A 23,082-nucleotide genomic window follows, 5' to 3' on the forward strand; every position below is an offset into this window, starting at 1 on the left:
GGGCCCACACCCTGAGACTGCGACTCACCACTGAGACTGCAGGCCACTCCCTGAGACTGCGGGCCCAACCCTGAGATTGCCTGCCAACCCCCTGAGAATGCGGGCCCACCCCTGAGATTGTAGACCACTCCCTGGGATTGCGGGCCCACCCCTGAGACTGCAGGCCCAACCCTGAGATTGCGGCCCACTCCCTGAGACTGCGGGCCCACCCCCTGAGCCTGCAGGCCCACCCCTGAAACTGCGGGCCCACCACTGAGACTGCAGGCCCACCCCTGAGATTGTAGGCCACTCCCTGAGATTGCGACCCACTCCCTGAGACTGCGGGCCCACCCCTGAGACTGCGGCCCCACCCCCTGAGACTGCGGCCCCACCCCTGAGATTGTAGGCCACTCCCTGAGACTGCGGGCCCACTCCCTGAGACTGCAGGCCACTCCCTGAGACTGCGGGCCCACCCCCTGAGACTGCGGGCCCACCAATTCATATAGCTGGAAAAGCAATACTTCAAGTCCCGGAATCTAAACTGCTGCTGGTGAAAGCACCTGGGCTCGATGAGAGCGACCATCATGAATGGGCCACTTGACGGTCCTGATGAGGTCCTGCTGGCCCTCTTCATAGTTATGATGCTGGGTGCACTCATGCCTGGGGTGCAAAGGCATCTTTTTACATCACTGCTCTTCCACTCCTCAGCAGCCCACTTCAAAGCAGGGTACAAAATCACAGCCGTGCTCCAGCAGGGCTAAGGATCCCTCTGTCAGTCATCTGTTCTCCTTGCTTTAACTTTGCAGAGTGCTCTTGTGTTTCTGAGGCAAAGCTGCCCCCTGGTCTGACCTCACTATGGTGAAAAACTAGAGCTGTTCACTTCCGGCCAGGAATTAAAGAGAACAGTGCTAAGGAGACTACAGGCTTTTCAGAAGCACCCTTCTTTCTCTGTTGGCCAGCCCACCTCTGATAGCCAAGAGAGTGTCTTTAGGTCTGGCTACAGACAGCTTTTTATCTGTCTGTTGTCGACGGCCTGTTTTGCACAATAGCAGCGCGAGCAGTGGGCTTTGGGTCAACCCCTTGCTTACAATTGGGCGGATTACTTGTCAATCGTATTTGGTTTCTTGTTATGTTACTCTATGGCTTTGCTTCCTTACCTTCCTCTTCTTGTGTTTGCCCCTCCCTGGAGAATAGCTTTTTTCACATCCTTTAGATTGGATTACATGTATCCTTCCACTGTTTACATTCAGTGAACAACTTTTTTTTTCCTATCAGTACTCCATTCAAGGCCGGACAGGCCATATCGGGCACCGGGCATTTGCCCGGGAGGCTGGAAGGGTGGGGGCCGGTTTTTGAGCAGAGGGGGTTGGTTTTGGAGCAGTGGCGGTGGTTTTCTTACCGGGGGGGGGGGGGGCTGGGTTTGCAGTGGAGCTGCAATATCGGCCCCCAGTAACAGAAGCAGCAGTGCTGGGGGCAGGTATTGTTTAGCAGCTGTGCTTCATGCTTGCCCCCCAATCCACGATCCCCCGGAGGGTGGGGGGAGGTCCGACAAAATGACCAAGGCGGCTTTGGGTTCTCAGTCTGCCCCTGACTCCATGGAAGAGTGCTGTTTGCCCCCTCAAATACCTGCTCCCTTATGCTCTCCCTGAGGCTTTTCTCTCCTCAGTTCCCCTGCCGCCGCCTTCCTTCCACCCTTTACTGCCCGGCTTCCACTTTTTTTATTTCATTTTCAAACCCATCAAGTATTGTATTGCTCTTCTGCCCCCCACAAATTTGTTTTTAATTTACTGCCCCCAGATTGGTGTTTACCATTTTGGAATAGTAAATTAACTGTAATTTAAAAAATGGCCGCCATGTCATGGCTTCTACATGTGTACGTAGGTGCTGAGGCATAAGCATGTATAAGTCATCATCCTGCCGCAGCTCTTTATTCTGATTCTGCTCATGCTGTTCCACCACAGCAGAAAAGCATTTTTGTTTTTGCCGATGTACAACAGAATCAGTAAACGAATTGACTAAGCCGAAAGGTCATGTGATGCCTTGAAAAGCGAGACCTATTGAGTTTGCCAATGATTGGATTTCCCTTGTCCTCAGCCTTTTTCCAATTTTTGTTCCTTGTATTCCTGTTTCTTCCCTGTGCCGTGCTCTCGTCTGCTTTTCTGATGCTCTCGCAAGTCGCTCTAGCCCTGCCCACCATCACCTGGAACTCGCCCCCCTCCCGCTCCGACTTAATGGCCGCTAAAGTGTAGATGCGCTGTCAGCGTGTCAATGTTGCGCCAAAGGCAAACCTGTCCGCGCCTCGCCCATGCCCAGCACTAGGACTTCCGGTCCTCCACCCACCCACTGCAATCTCAGATGCTACACCCAGCGTTCCTCCCTGCCCTGCATCGGGGTCTGCACGGCCAACACAGTAGATGTATTTTCTCCTCCTCATTCCACTTCTACTGCACGCCCCTTCCCTGCCGCCACCTTCCACTCACCACCCGACACATAGGACCAGGCACCCCACAGTCCCTCACCAGATGCTGTATCTTGGTGGAGTGTGTTCTTGACCTTCCCAACCAACTGTCCACCAACATGGACACTCCACCATCTCCCAAAGAAACTTCTAATACTCTAGGTGTGTTGTTCCTTTGCACCTATGGTGGTCACAGAGTCAATAACTATCAGCCAGGAATAAATGGCTATTATCCCACTCCAAAGGCCAAATTCCTGTGTCGTAAAAGTGTCAATTCACATAGCCTTGATTTACAAGTAAGCTACTCTCCCATGGGCCCTTTTTTGATCCTTTAATGGGCATCCTGCAGAAAACAAACCTTTATGTTTACATATCATATGTGAATTGCCATTTGGTAGTATGTTTTAACAATATAAGGTAAGATACTAAGTCAAGAGATGCACAGTCCAGTCCACTGGAGACAAATTGTGTAGCACTGCTTGTTAACTGTTCTGACTGCTTTCATTCTGTGGAGGTAAGGTGGTGAAATCATAAAACGACACTTTAATGAGTAAGCCATGCATTAAACTTCTTGTACATAATACTTGTAGGCCTTCACTTCTTTCCCTTAGTATTAAAAAACAATGTGTATATACAGAATTGAAGCATACATACATGGAGGCTGGAGCTAGAAGATGACATGTTAACTATGGTGGAGCTGGTGCTGTCTGCAAGCTACAAAATGAAATGACTGGTTAGCAATGGGGTTAGAGGAACCACAACTCTACCAACAGCAGCAGAAGCATTACATGGATGCAACCCACAGCAATGACGAATACACACAACTCTGGAAGCAAACATAACATTTGTATGAACACATATTACACTCAAACACACCCTGCCTTCCTGTAGTGTGAGGCCTAACTCATAAGGCCTCCACCTGGCCACTGTGGACGCGACTTGGGGGGGGGGATAGATGCCAAGGGATCTTTGTGAACAAACCACACTCAACAAACAAAACAGAGCAATGGCTGTAACGCCAAAACATAAAATAAGCAATATATATACGAATAGTAATTTATCTGCTGTGCTCTCTACATTAAAGCAACTTATAACCCTGACTCTTTACGGGATAAGAGCGGCGACACCACAAAGTCTAAAAGAAGAGAGTACAGGGAGCATTAACACTGGACATAAATGGAACAACTAATCATACCAAGAATGAACCCAGCAGAATAAAAGAAATGTTTCAGTAAAGAGTACAGACCAGAATGAGAAACAAGGAAAGCCTCTTGGTGTCTTGAACAGGGGCGTCACTTAGGGCCAACCAGGATTTCCAATTGTGACCCCTAGATTTTCGGTCTTGCCTAGGGAGCCCTTGCGTTGCCTCTTCGAGACATGCTGTGCTCAGGATATGGGCTTGAAGCTCCGCTCATTATCTGCCAATGTTTTGAATTAGCACTTGTGACTGTCCTTTGTAAATACTTCATTGCGTTTAGTTACTTTGCTTACTAGTCCCTCCTTTTCTACTCTCTTAACCCCTCACAATGACTTCCCCTATTACATGTGTTGTTACTCGGTATGTTTCAGTTACACTTTGTGAGCACTATTTTGTTAATGACTTCTTCGTCGTGGCGGCTTTTGCAGGCACAACAGCTACGCACTCCCCGAGCCACACTTGCCAGACATGCTGTTCTTGTAATTGTTTCTTGTAACTTTAGGTATGTTTTTCAAAGGTTTCTATTGGATTAGCGTGCAAGGTAACATTGTATTTATTTATTTTTCCACCGCGGCACACAAAACTTTTTTTTTCTATTTATTGACTTTTGTGGCAATGGCAGAAAGCCAAGCTTTAGCTTTACACATCTATGGCTAAAGTGCCGCCATTGGTACAAATGCAATAAGGGAAAAGCCAAAGGCGGGTGGACGCGGTGTTTCGTTTCCATTTATTTACTTTTATAGCAATTACGGCACGCTGAGCTTTACTTCTAAACATATTGAGCTAAAGTATGGTGTGCCAAAATTTCCACAAAAGTAAATAAATAGAAAAAAAAATGACAGCCACACAACTTTTTTTTTTCTATTTACTGACTTTTGTGACAATGGAGGCATGGCACGCTTAAGCTTTCAAACAATCAACAAAGGAATGTTAGATCAAAGAAATCGAAGGAGCAAGCATGCAACACAGTTGTATGTTCCCTGTGAAGAAAACCAATTTAGGTTTTTCAAAAATCCCTCACTCACCAACCTAGTTGGTGACATGCTTCATCATCGGGCCCCACCCGGAGTGGCCGAATGCCACCCTAGTGTGCTGCAACGCCAGTTTACTGCGGAGCTGGTTTTGTGATTAGTGAAAAGTGAATTGAGTGAATTTAAAAAATGTCCAAATTGTATTAAAAAGAAATATTTTATTGGTTTTGCCAGTTGGACAGAGATAAAAACAAAGTGTAGGATGATGACTAAATTAAAAGTTCTGATTCATCCTAGGGGTGCGGTCAACATGTTTCTGCCTATGTGTGAGCAGTTACTCAGGCATTCGTCAGGACCAAAAAGTTTAGTGATGAACCTCTGCGGTATGGGCGCGCTAAGGCCCACCCTGACCAGAAGTAGCTAGTATTAAAAATGTAAAAAACACTAAATTAAGATTCCGTCAAAGTTGGAGAGGAACCAAGTTTATTAAAAGGTACAATCTGTCAAAGCAGATACAGCATTTTTTTCTCATTTATTTACTTTTATAGTAATTGCAATACGTCGTGCTTTACTTTTAAACATATTAAGCTAAAGCGCGGTGGGCTACGATTGCTACAGTAGTATATAAATAGAAAAAAATAAGTTCCTGCATTACTTTTTTTTAGATTAATTGATTGTTGGAGGAATAGCGGCATGCCGCTCTTTAGCTTTAAACATCTGAAGGTAAAGCGTAGTGTGCTGCCATTGCTACAAAACTCAATACATAAAAAAAAACAAAGGCAGGCGGGTGCAGCATTCCTGTTCCATTTGCAAAGCCAATAGCTCTACATTTAACTAATGCGCAACCAATTGCATTGTAAATGCTTGTTTAAGATGCCCCAACTTTGCTTCTGTGGCATCAGTCATTCTGCTTCAAGATGAGCTTTATACTGTGTCTCTGGACCCAGTTTATGCAGCAACTCTAGAGCCATTTGTGTAGCATTCCCATAGCCCCTAAATCTTGGAGTGGGTTGTTCAGCAGCAGCGAGAAGGGATCACACTCACTCATTGACTTACGCGTGAGCGTGCACTGCGCTTTCTCGCCTCATAAGGATGCCTATTTCAAAGAATTCATCGAAACACTTGGGAAAATGGAGATTGGCCATGCTCTGCACTGAAGAAGTAGCCAACGTCAAAAAGAAAGAAAAAGATGACCAAGTCATGAGAAATTATAGACACCTAATTTCTAACAAAGATGCTGCAGAGCCAAGGAATGTGGCGGGTTGAGAACCAAGAGTGTTGTGACCTGTCCAGGAGCAGAGTCCTGCATTGGAAAATGGTCTCAACTCTCACCCCCTGAGTTTTACAGAGGAGCAGTCTGTGCAGGTGGGTATGGGCTGAGGAACGTCTCTGGCAAGTGGGGAAAAGGGGTCAATACGGAGATAGCATGGCCGGCTATATGAAGCCGCCATCAAGGCACCAATGTGGCCTTGACTCAAACCTTAGGTAATAGTATGGGAGAGTATGGGGCATTTTGTAGTGCGCTGACACTGCAAAGGTTAGCCAAACAGTCACCAACTCATTCATTTTGCAGTTCCGCTGACAGCTAAAACAGTCCTAGTAACAGTAGGAGTAAGAAAGGGGTGCACTCCAATATTTTATCAGGCCTGCAGTGGAATGGCCTTCTTCATGGACAGAATTTTTTTTTACATAGAAAAAGATAAAAAAGGATGCACCTGACATCTCCTCTTGACAAATTTCAAGGCATGCATGCAGGGGATTATGTGAATCTACAAAATGCATAACAGCAACAAATCATAGGGGTGAATCTACAATGTAGTGATTTGCAAATGTTTTGGTACTCAGGCCTATTTCTGCCTTTTTCTACACTATGACCCATAGCTTCTTCCTTCCTCCCCTCTCTCTCCACCCTCACGAGAACGGCTTCTGATTCTCCCAGGCAATCGCGTGGCGCCGGCGGCGACAGGGCGCGGTACACAGCATAATCGTTCACCCATGACTGTACACCACATCTAAAACCTATTAATTTTTCAATCTTAACAGACATTTTAGGCCGTGGCATTGTATATATACAATGACAGATTCCTGAAACCCAACTCTAAATTAGCTTAATTAGGAGCAGGCTCCAATAAGGACTACTTTGTGCTCTGACACCGCGTATCGATGTCATGCCGCGGACCGATATCGCGCTGTCGGCCCAGTCGTTTAGGGACTTCACAGACAGCAGTTCAAAAGTTGGACCTGCTTTTTTTTCCCCTGTCATTGAGGTGGACAAAAGCAGGCCAAGAACCCCCTTTGTCCACCCCCGCACTTGGCTTTCAGATGAGGGCCAGGCTAGAAAAACAATACAGGACAAAAAGAAATCCTGTAACAAGTCCTTCATTTGATAAAAGCACCTATTTATGCCAAGGCTCTTTGCAGCTGACATTCATTTAACTACTCCAAGGCGAGGGCAGCGCTCGGTAGCACTGTTCAACCACACAAAAAGGAGCAATTTGAATTAGACAAGACCGCTTGAAAATAATCCCATAGGGGAAACTCGATTGAATTGTGTTCTCGGTCATAGAAATTGAGCAACAAAGAAGTATCAAACACAGCTTTAACTTGTATACAGCATTCAGTTCGAAATTAGGAAAATCTTTGCAAAAATATGAGCAGTTATCTTTTTTCAAAATCCCTTCTTTTTTAACAGTATGTCTCATAACTTTCTGAACACGATTTAAATTTCATTTTTTTTAACAAAACTGGAAATCTACTCATTGCAGGTTTTTGCTAATGATTTAAGTAGATTGATGATGTTTGAGAAAATCCCTAAAATACTCCTGAAATATACAGATCAGAAGGAGTTTGCCTCTTCGTGCATTAGTACATTAGATGTTCTTTAAAGAAGTTATTCAGACATTTTTTCACTTGGAGAGTGTTTTCCCCTAGTCTAAATAGGATACAGGGATGATTGCGGAACTTTTCTACCATATGTAGATGCTGACACAAGAGACACTTTGCAGCACTGAGTTGCAGGCTTTGCCAGAACTTTGCTTTCGTGAGCTAGCACAGGGAAACCATATTTGTGCTTGCTTGTATTTGCATGTTTTAGCTCATTAAAACCAGACCTATTGGTTTGGGTAAAGCCTTTTTATGTGAAAACAGAGGAGGAAGAGCAATGGATGAGAAAGAGAGAGAGAAAACAATGTAAACATTCGTAACTGGAAATACAATGAGAAATGAAAGTAAATATAAAGTCAGTAGAAAAGACACAGAAGAGAAAGAACAATGTATCAAAGAGATATGGAAAGCATGAACAGGTGGCCTGACTAATACAGTAAAAAAAGTTGTTGCTAGAAAAAAAGGATCCTTGCTGTACAGAATGTGTGCATGATATAAAGAAATTCGTGAGTTAATATACAGTGAACTTTAGAGATGTAAAAGAGTACCCCATGCAATACAATGCAAACACTCCTTAGGAGGCGGAATGATACATCAAATAGCCAGTAGCATGAGTTGAGAGTGAAATGCCCCTCTGGGTGGAGCCAACGTTCACTCTATGTATAGTTTAAAGAATTGGCAACATTAGGTAAGAGGGCATCTGCACCGCCAAGGCAGACCTAAAAATCAACTGTGTCTTTACCAATCAAGGTGCTTGTTACATGCTGTGAGGCCCCTATAACCAGATAATCTCCTATCAGGTCAGGGCTACTCTGCTGCCCTCTAGATAGCCCCACTCCAGTGACTGCGGCAGTACTTTGAAGACGCCGCGTGCGATCGTGGAGGTGCTGGAGGGGTAGCCCATGCTCTCTAGATACCCCCACTCCAGTGACTGCGGCAGTACTTTGAAGACGCCGCGTGCGATGCCGGAAGTGCTGGAGGGGTAGCCCATTCTCCCTTGGGCTGTCCAAACATGCACAAGTAAATGTAGAAGTGACACGAGTTCTTTGAGTCTCAAGTAATCAGTTCAGTTATTTGTTTTACCTTTGTGCATGCCTGCATGACTGGGAGCATTTCACACCCTATGCACATTTAATCCTGTGTTTGCACTAAATGAAGATGGGCAAAATCATTGGGAGGGTTTGTGACTGCCCACAAGGGAACAACTTTGCACAATTCATGACATTCCCAATGGCCACCCCCTTGCCTTGGTGCTTCCATGTTTCCACCTCTAAGTCTAAACTTATGGCTGTAGAAAATCCTCATGATTATCAAATCTTCCATAGGCTTGTGCTCCATCTCCAGGCACAAGTGCCCACAGGTCTGAATTCTACAAATCCTGATCTGGTTTTTGTGCAGAGGGCACTAATTGTAAGGTAAAGTCTATGGCAAGTCTTTCTCTGGGCGGGCTTATGAAGTAAGATGAGTATCTAGGAAGGTTTCCTCATCGCTCTCTTATTGGGACAAGCAGACAAGCTCTACTATGGGGTTTAGCGTTAGCAGTGATCATAATATCCCGTTTACAAAAATGTATGACATTACAACGCATACATTTACAATGCATGCCTTTACAACGCAGTTTTTTCATTACAAAATCCTTTACAACGCATTCTTTTACATAGCATGCCATTACATCGTATTTTCCTAAACTACCTTTACAACGCATACCTTTACAATGCATACCATTACATTGTATTTAAGGTAAGTGTTGGATCGTATAGGGGTAATAATTACTATTCTAACTCCAGTGAGTGCAACAGTAGGGAAAGCATTGGATAGTGAAGGGGTAATAATTACTATTCTAGCTCCAGTGCGTGCAACAGTAGGGTAGGTGTTGGATAGTGTAGGGGTAAAAATTACTATTCAAACTCCTATGAGTGCAACAGTAGGGTAAGTGTCGGATAGTGTAAGGGTACTATGCGTTGTAATGGTATGCGTTGTAATGACTTACAATGTAATAACTGCATTGTAATGACATGTGATGAAAAGGATGCTGGGATGTAATGACTGTTATGTAAAGGTAGTGCCATGTAATGACTGCGGTGTAAAGGTTGTTTCCCGTTTACAAGCCTCTTGTCAGATGATAGATTGAGAAGCGTGCTTCCGTCAGGCCTTACTGCTAGAAGCACCCAGTAGTTGAACGAATGAATGATAGCCGCACTAATGAAGAGCAACTGTATTGCAGTTCTGCTATCCCGGGGGAAGCAGGTACCTTTCTTGATTAGGAAATTGAAAAGGCGGTTCAGCTGCGGAAGACGGTTACAGATGGAGGGTTGTAGATGATTACAAACCACAGCACAGCAAACAATAATGCGGAACAGGACCGCCAGAGGACATTGAAAGAGGCATTGTGGAAGATGGGACATGTGGTCAACAGGTGTGATGCTGATATCAGAGTTTCCACTCCATAGTAACAGCAGCTGGAGTTGCTTCTGCACATCTGCATGGAGTGGTAGGTCAGACCCTCTTTGTGGTGCCCAGTCAGTGCGCCTCCTTACGGCCTCTTTGCCTCTGAGCCCGCATCCATAGTACAGCACAGGTGTAGAGGTGAAGAACATGAGGGAACCCCCTTTTGGGCTAGCACTAGTGCTATGTGCGTCAGTGCTAACTCTATTACAGAAGTGGCTACACAAGCATCTGCGGCCCTTTCTGTAAAACCAAAGTGCTCAGGGTCACAGAAAGTAGGTATGCGTGCCCGTTGCACCATTGATGCACTTTCTGTTATACAGCACCAGGACACTAATTTCGCTGTGGCATCTCTGAAGAAAATGTATGGGAAAGTCCACCTCCACTAAGTGGCTGGTCACTTTATAGCACACAAACACACACACACACACATATATATATATATATATATATATATATATATATATATATATATATATATATATATATATATATATATAAACACACACATATATATATATATATATATATATATACACACACATATATATATATATGCAAGGTAAATATATATATATATATATATATATATATATATACATGCATACATATATGCATAAACATGTGTGTGTGTAGGTGTGTATATATGTATATTTGTGTCTTTATACACGTGCCATTCTTCTGTTTGTCCTGGTGAAGCAGTTCAGATGACAGGGCGTTGTGCAGAGGCTTTGTGGAATATATATCTATACTAAAATTATAAAGAGAGAGCCCAAACCTTTGAGGCGGGTAATCTCAGGAAGCATGGTAACAATCACAACACCCAATACAGCATTGGAAAGGAAAGTTGCAGCAGATGGACTTAGGCTATACAGCTGGCCACCATATACATTTGAAGGGTAAAAGAAGCTTAGGGGCAAAGTAGTCCCTTGTGGGCATGGGCGTTCTGCTCGGGAAGTTCTGCTGGGGGCATGTGCGTTGTGCTGGGGGCGTGGCCATACAGCGGTGGGCACGGCATTCGCTACGTTTTAGTACATCCTTGTGGCCGTGTGGGTTGTTCTGGGGCGTCGCCATACACCAATGGTCGCGGCATTGAAGCGGCATTCGGATAAAATGCTACGCGGAAATCCGGTAAAACAAGCGTTCGCATTCAAGCGGCATTCAGAAAAAATGGTACGCGGGAATCAGGTAAAACAACCGTTTACAGGGCTCCATTGTGGGCATGTGGGGGCATGGCCATACAGCTATCGGTGCGGCATTCAACGGACATTCGGCAAAAATGGGGCGCGGAAAACCTGCAAAACAAGCGTTCACAATTTCAACACGGACCCTGGTGTGGGAGTCGTTTGTGTGGTTCCTGGGAGGAAGAATCTCTGTTCGGGAGCCCTTTCAACCATATATACATATATATATATATATATATATTCACAGAAAAAACCATAGGTTATAGTGGATATATAGTTAGGAATTTGCATTTACAAAACCTTGAAAATTCAATGAAAAAACCATTGGTTTTAGGCCATATATAGTTAGGGATTTGCATTTACAAAACCTTATTTTACTCGCATAAAACCATTGAAATTCCATATATAGTTATAAGCGCTAACTATATATCGCGCACCCGCAATCCACTGCTGATGATGTCACATATTACATCATTCATGACATGGTTAGTGACATCACTGATGACATCACTGATGACATCTCAAATGACATCACTGATGACATCACTGATTACAACATCCAGTGACTGTATGTTTCTGTAAAGTTAAAATATGTTTTACATATTGAAGAATGAGTGGATATATAAGTGTCTGGATGAAGGATTTACTAGGTGCATGACTGACTGATTGAGTGAGTGATTAAATGTGTCTCACTGAGTGCATGGGTTAGTGACTAAACTGTTTTAATTTGTGCATCATTATATCTGTTGTTCTACAAACTGCTGCATATGTTGATCAGTAGCTATATGAGTAACTGTATGGGTTATTGATTGGTTGTCCAAGTATTTGTATGGGAAACTGAGTGTGTGTGTATGGGTGGCTGTAAGGTGTGTGACTCTGTACATAGATGTGTGAGTAGTTGATTCACTATATGTATAGATTCAAAAGTGCATGTACAAACAGCTGTAGGGGCGGTTGACTGTGCATGAGTGTATTAGTGAGTGAATGGATATCTCAGTGCTACATGTCAAATTAAGTACATATGTAAAACACAGTACATGTGAGAGTTGACATCTATAAATAACTGTGCATAAGAGCCAGTGAATGTGTGAGTGGCTGTATGGATCATTGTGAACATGTATCAGAGATTGTATAAGAGAGTAAAGTAAATATGTGTTAGTATATGTTTGAATAAGTAAGGTGTGTATAACTGTATAGTTGAGAAAATGGAGGTGTGATTGATTTTTGGCATAACTGACTAGGTGTGTGAGTAACTCCATGGATGAGTGACAGTCTGTGACTGTCTGTTTACACTGATTGTATCTAAGGTTATATTAGAGTCTGAAGAGGTTCATGGTATTATCACATGAATGATATCATCAGTGATGTTATCAGTCATGTCAAATGAGATGTTTTCAGTGATGTCATCAGTGATGTCATTTGAGATGTCATCAGTGATGTCATCAGTGATGTCACTAACCATGTCATGAATGATGTAATATGTGACATCATCAGCAGTGGATTGCGGGTGCGCGATATATAGTTAGCGCTTATAACTATATATGGAATTTCAATGGTTTTATGCGAGTAAAATAAGGTTTTGTAAATGCAAATCCCTAACTATATATGGCCTAAAACCAATGGTTTTTTCATTGAATTTTCAAGGTTTTGTAAATGCAAATTCCTAACTATATATCCACTATAACCTATGGTTTTTTCTGTGAATTTCATTGGTTTTTTAATAGCAAATATGAAAAGCTTTAAAATGTCAAGTACGTGATAGATAAAAACATTTTCGTATTTATGCACGCTGATGTGCTTTGAACGCTGCCCCCCTCCCCTCTTTTCTCTTAGTAGTACTCTCTCTTTGCAGATAGTGAAGAGTAGTTAACGCAGGCCTTTACCCCCGTTGTAATCCGTCCTGCCTGCTTGTCTCTCCATTTGATTGATTATTATCCAAGCATTTACTATTTTACAATTGATTCTCTTTGGTTCATTCTCTATTTACAAACAAGCACAAAGTCGCAATACTCTGTTTAGTCTTTGCAGATCGTGAAAAATCGTGTAAAAAAATAAAAGTAATCGAGCAAAATCAGTAGGCCACTAATTGGATCTCTTTTTGACCTCGCTAAAATAGAAATATTATAAACAACCCTTCATGAGAAATACGAAAATAGTGAGATGAACTGAGCTCCACACCATGAGGGCTGCAAGACAGCTCGGCTCCGTCACCCACCCCGCCCAAAATAACGACAAACCCTATGCAAATATTAAAAATATAGACAACACACCAGCAAAGAAACAGGGTAAAACATTTTATTAAATAACTATTTACATAACGTTGGTTTATAAGATGATGTCAGTAGTGGACCGATGTGTGAATAGGTCGGAAGCAGCACAAGGCGCCAAGATCCGGATGGAAAGTCCTGGATGTTGGGTGCCATAGTTCAGAGTTCTGAGTTTGAGCCTTTTTCAATGCCTGTGCTTTGTTGTTTCCCCTCCATCAAAAACAAAAAAAAATATAAAACTGTGCAAAAATACAAAAAAATCAAAAAATGTTTACAAAAGCAGTGCTTGTAAGACTGTCTGAAGCTTATTTCCACCTACTGCAGCTTCACTATTCTCAAAGTAAGTGAGGGTCGTTTGTGGACCTGACTGCATTTGAAAACAATGTTATATGGTACCTCCCTAAACCGCTTGACGGAGGCCCCCGAGGGGCGGTGTGATGGCACGGACTCGGAGAAGACGCTTGGCTCCGACCCCCTCCCCAAGTCTTATAGCACTGGTGTAGCCTGAGATCGCCCCCGACATAGGCGGCCGGCTCCCGGGGTCCGGCGGAACTTTTTGCCTTTTGATGACTCTTCTATTCTGGACTTTGTCCCACAATCCGTTTGACCTGAAGACACGCTGTAGTGGGGCGCCCCTTTACCGTTTTAGTTGCCATTCCGCCCGCTTTTGCTACACTGTGCCTCTTCCGCCATTCAGCTGTTTACCGCCCGCTCTTGCGACTACAGCGTCTCGCTCACCATGTAGTTAAGTTGCTCCCGCTCTTCCGGTGCAGCGATAGGCGGCTGCCACAGGACTCTCAAAATGGCGGCCGGCTCTTCGGTTTTGGGCCTGGTCCACTAAAATGGCCCTGGGACACCTTGGAACTCGGACGCTTCCCTGATAGGGCTTGGGTCCCATTCTCGAAAGCGTCCCCTCAGCCGTGAAGATTCTACAAAAGTTTTGGGGGCCCCCGACTCCCGCAGGCTTCTGGTGGGGAGCGGCTGCCATGTCTGCTCGTGGAATGGCCACGACGGAGCTACGAGATGGTAGTGCTCTCATGCTGACGCCAGCTTTAGTCTGAAACATCCAGAAACACTGTAGACTACCAATTCGATCAGTTCCGGTAGCGCCCCAACATGACCCGGAAGAGAAGAACTTGCCCTCCCCTCTTTGACTGTTGGTTCTTGTTGCCTGTCCCCTCTGTTGTTATTTAACAGAACTTTTTGGACTGCTGAAAGGGGTTGTGTTCCGAACGCTGGTTGGTGGAGACATTTTGACTATATTCTTGACCTACGTTGTCGCGTAATGCGTTATATGACACGCCGCGTTAGCGCACCCGGAAGTGATCCGGGGCGCAGCGCGCAGCGCGTAACGTAAGCATAACAGGTCATGTGACTTGTTAATAAAACTTTTCATTGGTTCATTTTACTTTTGTTATTTTAATGATCAAAAGCTTGGTCATATGACCTAAAAATTACGCTTTTTATTGTTTTCGAACATTATTTTTTTTAAAACATATATGTTATAATATTCCAGGCTAATGTACTTTCCCGGAAAATTTACAACTGTCCTGCAAGTAAAATATATTCCTTTTTCGAGAAAAAGGGCGTTTCTTCGTTCCATGACGGAGCCGTTGAGTAAAAGAGACTCGGCCTGCTGTCTTAGTCGCCGATACGCCTGATTATCAGATTCTTATCGATCACTTTATGTTGCAGGAGTGGAAAACACAACTGCCCTTGACCATTTATCTTTACTACGTTCCTACATATTATACCTTTTATCCGTCATGTAATTGGACTGCTTTATTTCACTTGCCTTTTACTGATTCGAAAACAGTGACTAAAAGTAAAAACTTTACCAATGTAAATACTACTACCGTGTTTTGTTTTAAAAACCTTTATTGTGAAAATGTCAGTATACAAATACGGGCCTATAACCACCTGGGCCGGCCACGGAGCAAACTGAAATCGTATATGATGAGGAGACATTTACACTGTAGAGGAACGTAACGAGCGGGCCACTAGGTTGCAAGAACTAAGGTGTCTAACAGTTGCGGAATCGGTGGACGTACATTTTGTAATTAAAATAAGACAGGGCCACTTACAATAAAATTTTCTAGATATACATTTGCGGGCAAGGAGTTACGAGTCCCATTTATACCGGCGCCATTTTGGGCGAGGCCGGGCAGGTCCAAGATATAGTCAAAATGTCTCCACCAACAATCGGCCAGACCAGAACCCCTTTCGGCCCTTTATGCTACAAGATGGTGTCTTCCATTCAGAAAATATTGTTGGCAGCATTTTGAAAGGAAAGATAAACAGCCGTTCTCCTAGTGAGTCTCACATTGTTACATTTAGGAAGAATGTTGAAGAGTAATATGTGGAAAATCTGAAGCCATTTTTCTACAAACTCTCAATCAGCCTAAGTCATGGGCGATCTTTGTCCACACCAGGGCAATAGTGAAGCTGCAGCAGGTGCAAAAGAGCTTCAGACAGTCTTACAAGCACTGCTTTTCTAAACATTTTTTTGTATTTTTGCACAGTTTTATATTTTTTTTGTGTTTTTGATGGAGGGGAAACAACAAAAAACAGGCATTGAAAAAAGCTCAACAGTGCAGGGCGCCTTGTGCTGGTTACGACCTATTCACACATCGGTCCACTACTGACATCACCTCATAAGCCAACGGGGCACCCCACACTGACTTTCGGCGCAGCATTGTAGGATGGCCACACCAGTGCGGCAACTTGCTGGACACCACCTCGGTGCCATCCGGATCTCGGCGCGTTCGACTCACTGTACCGCAAGAGTGACCGGAACTCAGCTGGACACGCCGTCTTTCGGCGCAGCATTGTAGGATGGCCACACCAGTGCGGCAATTTGCTGGACACCACCTCGGTGCCATCCGGATCTCGGCGCGTTCGAGTCACTGTACCGCAAGAGTGACCGCAACTCAGCTGGACACGCCGTCTTTCGGCGCAGCATTGTAGGATGGCCACACCAGTGCGGCAATTTGCTGGACACCACCTCGGTGCCATCCGGATCTCGACGCGTTGTGCTGCCTTCGGCCTATTCGCACATCGGTCCGCTACTGACGCCGCCTCACGTGCCAACGGATTTTCTACGCTTTTTGTAGCCCTATGCCGCATAACAGGTCATGTGACTTGTTTATAAAACTTTTCATTGGATCATTTTACTTTTGGTTTCCTAAAGATGGAAGGCTTGGTCATATGACCTAAAAATAACACTTTTCATTGGTTTAGAACATTTTTTTTTCCCAAACGATGAAAGCCCCACCTTGTTTCTGGATCATTCAGACTGAAGCTGGCGTCAGCATGAGAGCACCACCATCTCGTGGCTCCGTCGTGGTCATTCCGCGAGCAATCATGGCAGCCGCTCCCCACCGGAAGCCTGCGGGAGTCGGGGGCCCCCAAGACTTTTGTAGAATCTTCACGGCTGAGGGGACGCTTTTCGAGAATGGAGCCCAAGCCCTAGCAGGCAAGCGTCCGAGTTCCAAGGTGTCCCAGGGCCATTTCAGTGGACCAGGCCCAAAACCGAAGAGCCGTCCGCCATTTTAAGAGTCATGTGGCAGGCGCCTATCGCTGCACTGCAAGAGTGGGAGCAACTCAACAACATGGTGAGCGAGACGCTGTAGCCGCAAGAGCGGGCGCAACTCAGCTGGATGGCCGCCACCTGGGGAGGCCCGTTCACGCCGCCTCCCCCACGACCCCCCCCCCCCCCCCCCCGGGCCGCCGCACGCAAATTTTCGGAGCAGCATTGTAGGATACCAAAACCAGTGCGGCAGTTTACTGGACATCACCTGGGTGCCATCAACATCTCAGCGCGTTCTGCTGCCTTGGGACTATTCGCACAACAGACCGCTACTGACGAGGCCTCCCCCCGCCCCACCCGGGACGCCCCACGCCAATTTTCGGAGCAGCATTGTAGGATCCCAAAACCAGTGCGGCACCCAGGCGACATCACCTGGGTGCCGTCCAGAACTCTGCACGTTGTGCTGCCTTGGGACTATTCGCACAAAAGACAGCTTCTGACCATTGTTGCTTTTTTGGGTGAAAAATGTTTAAATGTTTTTACAGTTTTTGTTCCGTTCATTATAGTTAAATGTTAATAAAGTTTTAAAATCTAACTTTGTTGGAGTGCTATATATGTTTAAAAAATCGGGTGAATGGGGCCTTGAATCGGGTTATTGTCATGTGTGGGCTTTGCAAGTGTACTGCTACAAGATCGGACATTTCAAACTCAAATGCACGTTCTTTTTCTTACCTTTCCGAAGCATGGAGCGCAATAGCAGGCAGAGAAAGGGTGATGCACGTGTTGAACACTGCCTGACCTGGCAAGTTGCTGGCAGTGCCCCCCCCCGCCCGCTCCTGAAAGAGGGCACACACACACCGCCGCCCCGAGTACTTCACAAATCTTTAAAAGACCATGCGCTTGTTCATGAGGCTTAAATGGTTTATCACCCCTTCTAGAACCCCTGCATCGACCCTCTGACGTTTCCTGGAAGAATTAGCACGTAACACAATACCAAGCCCTGTCAGCTGAAACCCCCGAGAAATCATGGGGCATATTATCAAGGGGGTTTATTTCCGCTTTTTGGGCTTTAAAAGCCAAAAAAAAAAGAGATAAAATTATCTCCCTATTACCAAGCTGTCGCTAACACCAGTTAGTGACAGCTAAAAGGAGATAGCGACCATCTTGGGCCCCGCTTTGCATATCAGTGATATTTATCACTAATGACATGCAAAGTGGGCGTGCCAAGATTTTAGCGACTGGAAACAGTCCCTAACCATCGCTATCTCCTATTACCAACTTTTGGAGATATTCGCACTAAGCGCGAATATCTCCAAAACCTAACACCTGCCCTAAGCAGTTTTAGCCATGTTATCCAATGGGAAGTGGATAACATGGCTAAGAGCATTTGCTGGATAATGCATGAATATCGCTGACTTTTCAACGATATTCATGCATTGCGGCCGTTTTTTATCGCATTTGCGATAAACCTTGCTAATAGCAAGGTTTATGTGCGATAAAATTCGCCGATGTGCGGCGATAATTTTTGTCTCTAACAAGTTAGAGACAAAAATTATCGCTAGTTGTTGGTAATATGCCCCCGGGTTTTTGCTTGCAGGAATCGGGAGGCGGGAGACTAGCACTGAAATCAGTAGTCTCACGCCTGAATCGGGAGGGTTGGCATGTCTGGATACTCTACAGCTGGGGCCATAAACTACATCCGCAGGGCTAGGTGATAGCTTAGGTCCGGCCTGGACAATCGGACACAGAGGAAGAGGAGTGTCAGAGGGTGCGGTAGTGAATAGGGTGAAAGGGAGGTGTCGGGCGGGCACAGGGTGTGATTCTCAGAGAAGAGCAGCGCAGATGGGGGGAAGTATATGGCCCATGCATGAGAGAAAGAGCGGGGGTGACCAGTGCGTGGGGGAGATGCTTGCGAGGGTGGGGAGCCATGCTGAGGATCGGCGGCGTGCAGAGAGTGGCCCTGGTCAAGGCATCTAAAATGGCTGCCGTGCACGACAAAATTGTGGCATTGGACAAAAACGCAAGATGGCGCAGACAATGTTTATCAATAAGGATTCATTTATAACAAAATATTTACTCGCAGTGACAAAATGGTGGTCAACACTTCCTGATTTCCATCGAATCGAACGTTAACAAACGTCACGCAGCAAAAAAAAAAAAAAAAGCTCACGCACAGAACAGTTTTTAGCCATGTTATCCAATGGAAGGTGGATAACATGGCTAAGAGCATTTGCTGGATAATGCATGAATATCGCTGACTTTTCAGCGATATTCATGCATTGTGGCCGATGTGCGGCGATAATTTTTGTCTCTAAACAATTAAAACGAAGCACAAAATGGCGAATTCCCGTTTCGCTACCAGTTTGCGGCCCAGTTCGCGGCCCGTGAAGCGCTTCTACCGTGAAAAATCATTTTTTTTTTATTTTCCCCACGGGACCCTTTAATAACCCCAACAACATTCCTAGGGGGTCAAGAGGGGTATACCTTGCCCCCTTTCAATAAATTCCCCCTTCGTTTTTCACCTCTTCTTCTCTCTCGATCCTACCGAGAGATAAGATGGCGGCCGCTCCGGACTGTTTAGAATGTTGACAGACACCGGAGAGCCAATCAGCTTTCTGCGCGCAAAGTTCTGTTTTGCGAAAAGTAAGCGGACCGGATCGCTGCCCGGAGCGCTGTTACAGATATATATCTTGTTTTGAACGTTAATTTCTCAAAAACTACTGGAGCACATATATTGAGACCTAGCAAAGGCACATCGGGCTAACAGTCCCTACAATTTTGCCAAGTTTTGTGCAAATCCATTCAGCCGTTCGAGCTAAAAGTGAGTCCAACCGCCCTATGGAAATTAACATGGGAAAAACGCGTTTTGGGACCCCCCTTTTTTCTCGGCCCCCCCTCGACAAAACCCCCCCAAATTTTCAAGGGCTGCTCAGAAACAAAATGTGCCATTTTCCTGAAAATTTCAGCCGATTCCGTCCACAAACGCCAAAGTTATTAGACATAGAATTTTCAAAAATCCCATAGGGAAAAAATCCTAACTATATATACCTACTGGCGATAGCCAGTAGGTAATATATATATATATATATATATATATATATATATATATATATATATACAAAAAAGATGCAGAGGCCAATTCACGGAGCATTAGCAGCGTTTATTTAAATGCAAAATGAGGCTGCAGGTACAAATCCTGACGCGTTTCGGCGGGATGCCTTAGTCATAGGTGAAGAGGTAAACTGGCACAGGTGCTTTTAAATCCATGCCCCCACGTGACGTAGCTTAGTGCATGCAAGTCCCACAATCTATTGTTATTGCCTCGTGAAACTTTAGAATTAATTTGCTTCAAATGCAAAGGTAAATGTCACGTACATTTTGAATTTCATTCTCAGTGGTGTTAGTTCACCAACCTCTTTACTGTCCAGCTGCCACTTCCAAACTGTATCCATGCAAACGTGCAAAGGTCCGAAGGAAGAATCTCTGTCTGGGAGCCTATATATATATATCTATATATATCTCTATATATATATCTATATATATATATATATATATATATATATATATATATATATATATATCCAATAGCAAATGCCCTTGAGCCTATATATATATATATATATATATATATATATATATATATATATATATATATATATATATATATATACACACACATTAATCATTAATGGCTCCAATATAGTGTAACACAACACTTGCAATCACTTGGTGTCATGAATCGCAGCACAGTTTCTGACCCCTAGATGCATCAACGTTGTCATTTGCGATTCCTTATTTGCGAAAAATAAGGAATCGCAAATAAGGAATAGCAAATGGCAATGCATCATTAATTTCGCTATTTTATTGAGATTCGGTAAAAATCGCAATTTTTACCGAATTCCAATAAAATTGCGAGTTCCAAATAGCGAATCCGCAATTCCCATTCATTCCTATGGGCTGAAATGCCCATAGGAATGAATGGGAATTGCGAATTCGCAATTTGAAATCGGAATGCATCAAAGCCTTTCAAGGGTGAAGAGGGGGGTCCAAAGGACCCCCCCCTGCACCCATGAAATGCAATTTTACATGTGAGTTACATACACACATGTCCTAAGGACATGTGTGTCTGTAACGTACACGTTTAAAAAATGCATTTTTATGCGTTTTTAAACATTTTTGCAAATTACCACGAAGTTCAACTTCGTGGTAATTTGCATTTGCAATTTCTAAAATCGCAAATGTTTTGAGGATGATGCATTGCATTTAAGGAATCGCAAATTTGCGATTCCTTAAAAGCAATCGCATTTTTGGAACTCGCAAAAAATAGCGATTTTCCAAAAATGCTTGATGCATCCCAGTAACCAATTTAGGAAGTGCAAAAGGCCGATTTTTGCGAATCGCACCGTTTGCACTTCCTAAAAAGGTTGATGCATCTGGGCATGAATGTATACTGAACAACCAATAGACCCAAGTGCGGTTTATCAGAAAACAACTGGCTGAAACATGCAACTGGTGGTTTGCCACAAAGATGCAGCCTAAAAAGGTGTGACGTATGATACACCACATACTAACATGTAACAAAACAAACATTTTTCATACATCTAACACACTCAGATATAACATATACGTCGCTATCACTGTTCTACCCACACCATTTTCCTCCATTATATTGCATCACATAAACATTCAACAAAACACATTAGACAGGACTCCCAATAGACATATGTAAAAGACACACACACCCCACACACACATATATACATGTGGACGAATATGGGTCAATTTACTTACAGAGAAGATACGTAAGCAAAGGGCAAAGCCTTCCAGCCACAGCCCTCAAGAGACCAAATCCCAAGCTCAACAAATAAGGCACATAACACAATAGCGGTAACACAACATCATAAACCTAACCAAACTGTGGTCTTTAACAGAAACCTCGAAACATGGTGGAAAGGCACTGGGCTCTATGGAGCTCCATGACACCATAGAAGAGGAAGAATGTCTACTAAATAAATCCCACTGCTGCACCGAAGCACATGCTAAGCGTTAACCATTTTCATAAGAATGGAAGGAATGGATGAGAGAGGTGAGTGTACCACAGAGAGCTGCAAGTCACAGATTCCAGTCACAGTCGGCTCACTCAGGCCTTTGATCTTCTAAGATCAATAAAGTTGAGCCCCAATAAGGTAGATTAAACTAATAGATACTAACCAGGCACTTGAAGACTATTCTGTTTATGCAATGTACTGATAGACATGACAGAAATATAATAGGAGCATTTGCATGCAAACCCAGAACATGTTAATGTTTAGAGGTTTGAGCACATCCCAATGCTCTTAAAATCTTGAATCGATACATGAGCAATAATGTTAAAAACTGAAAGACAGTCACAAAGGTAGGAAAATGGGCAGCTGATAAGATTAACCTGTCTCTGCAAGGTCACAGAATAATGGTACAGCCAGTACATTCCCAACATTTTCACTAATTTCATAAAACATCACTCCAGTCAGTCCAATCAACTCCATCAATTCAGTCCCAGCAGCCCCATCAACTCTGTCAAACCCATTTAGCTAATAAACCCAATATTTTCATCAGTCCCCTTAAAACTAGCAATCCCTTAAGTCCCACCAATCCAATCATCTTCATTAACCACATCAACACCATCATTTTTCTCAATCCCATCAAACACCATCCTTCCTATTGAGCACAATCAATCCTGTCAATGCCACCCATTATGTAGAAGCCATCAACCCCATGACTTCCATCAAACCCATCAAACACCATCCATCTTATTGAGCACAATCAATCCTGCCATCTCCACCAATCCCGTAGAACCCATCAACCCCATCACTTCCATCAAATCCATCAAACCCATCAAACACCATCCTTCCCATTGAACACCGCCAATCCTATCAATTCCAACAATCCTGTAGAGGCCATCAACCCCATCTGTTCCCTCAAACCCATCAAACACCATCCTTTCCATTAAACACCATCAATCCTGTCAATTCCACCAGTCATGCAGAAGCCATTAACCCCATTACTTACCTCAGACTCATCAATTCCATCAATCATCCTTCCCACTGAACACCAGCAATCCTGTTAATTCCACCAATCCTGTAGAATCCAAAAACCCCAGCACTTCCATCAAACCCATCAATCCCATCA

General features: G+C 44.1%; 1 protein-coding gene across 1 annotated transcript in view; it reads right to left on the reverse strand.

The window, feature by feature from the left end:
• DYSF (dysferlin) overlaps window positions 1-23,082 on the reverse strand; it is a 1,070,125-nt gene that overhangs the window by 133,063 nt on the left and 913,980 nt on the right. The window contains exon 44 of the mRNA XM_086960107.1: window positions 3,092-3,151. Coding sequence (XP_086816233.1) covers window positions 3,092-3,151 — 60 coding nt within the window. The remainder of the gene's footprint in view (window positions 1-3,091; window positions 3,152-23,082) is intronic.

Source organism: Lissotriton vulgaris, chromosome 3_1, assembly GCF_964263255.1.
Source record: "Lissotriton vulgaris chromosome 3_1, aLisVul1.2, whole genome shotgun sequence".
In the NCBI taxonomy this organism is placed as follows: domain Eukaryota; kingdom Metazoa; phylum Chordata; class Amphibia; order Caudata; family Salamandridae; genus Lissotriton; species Lissotriton vulgaris.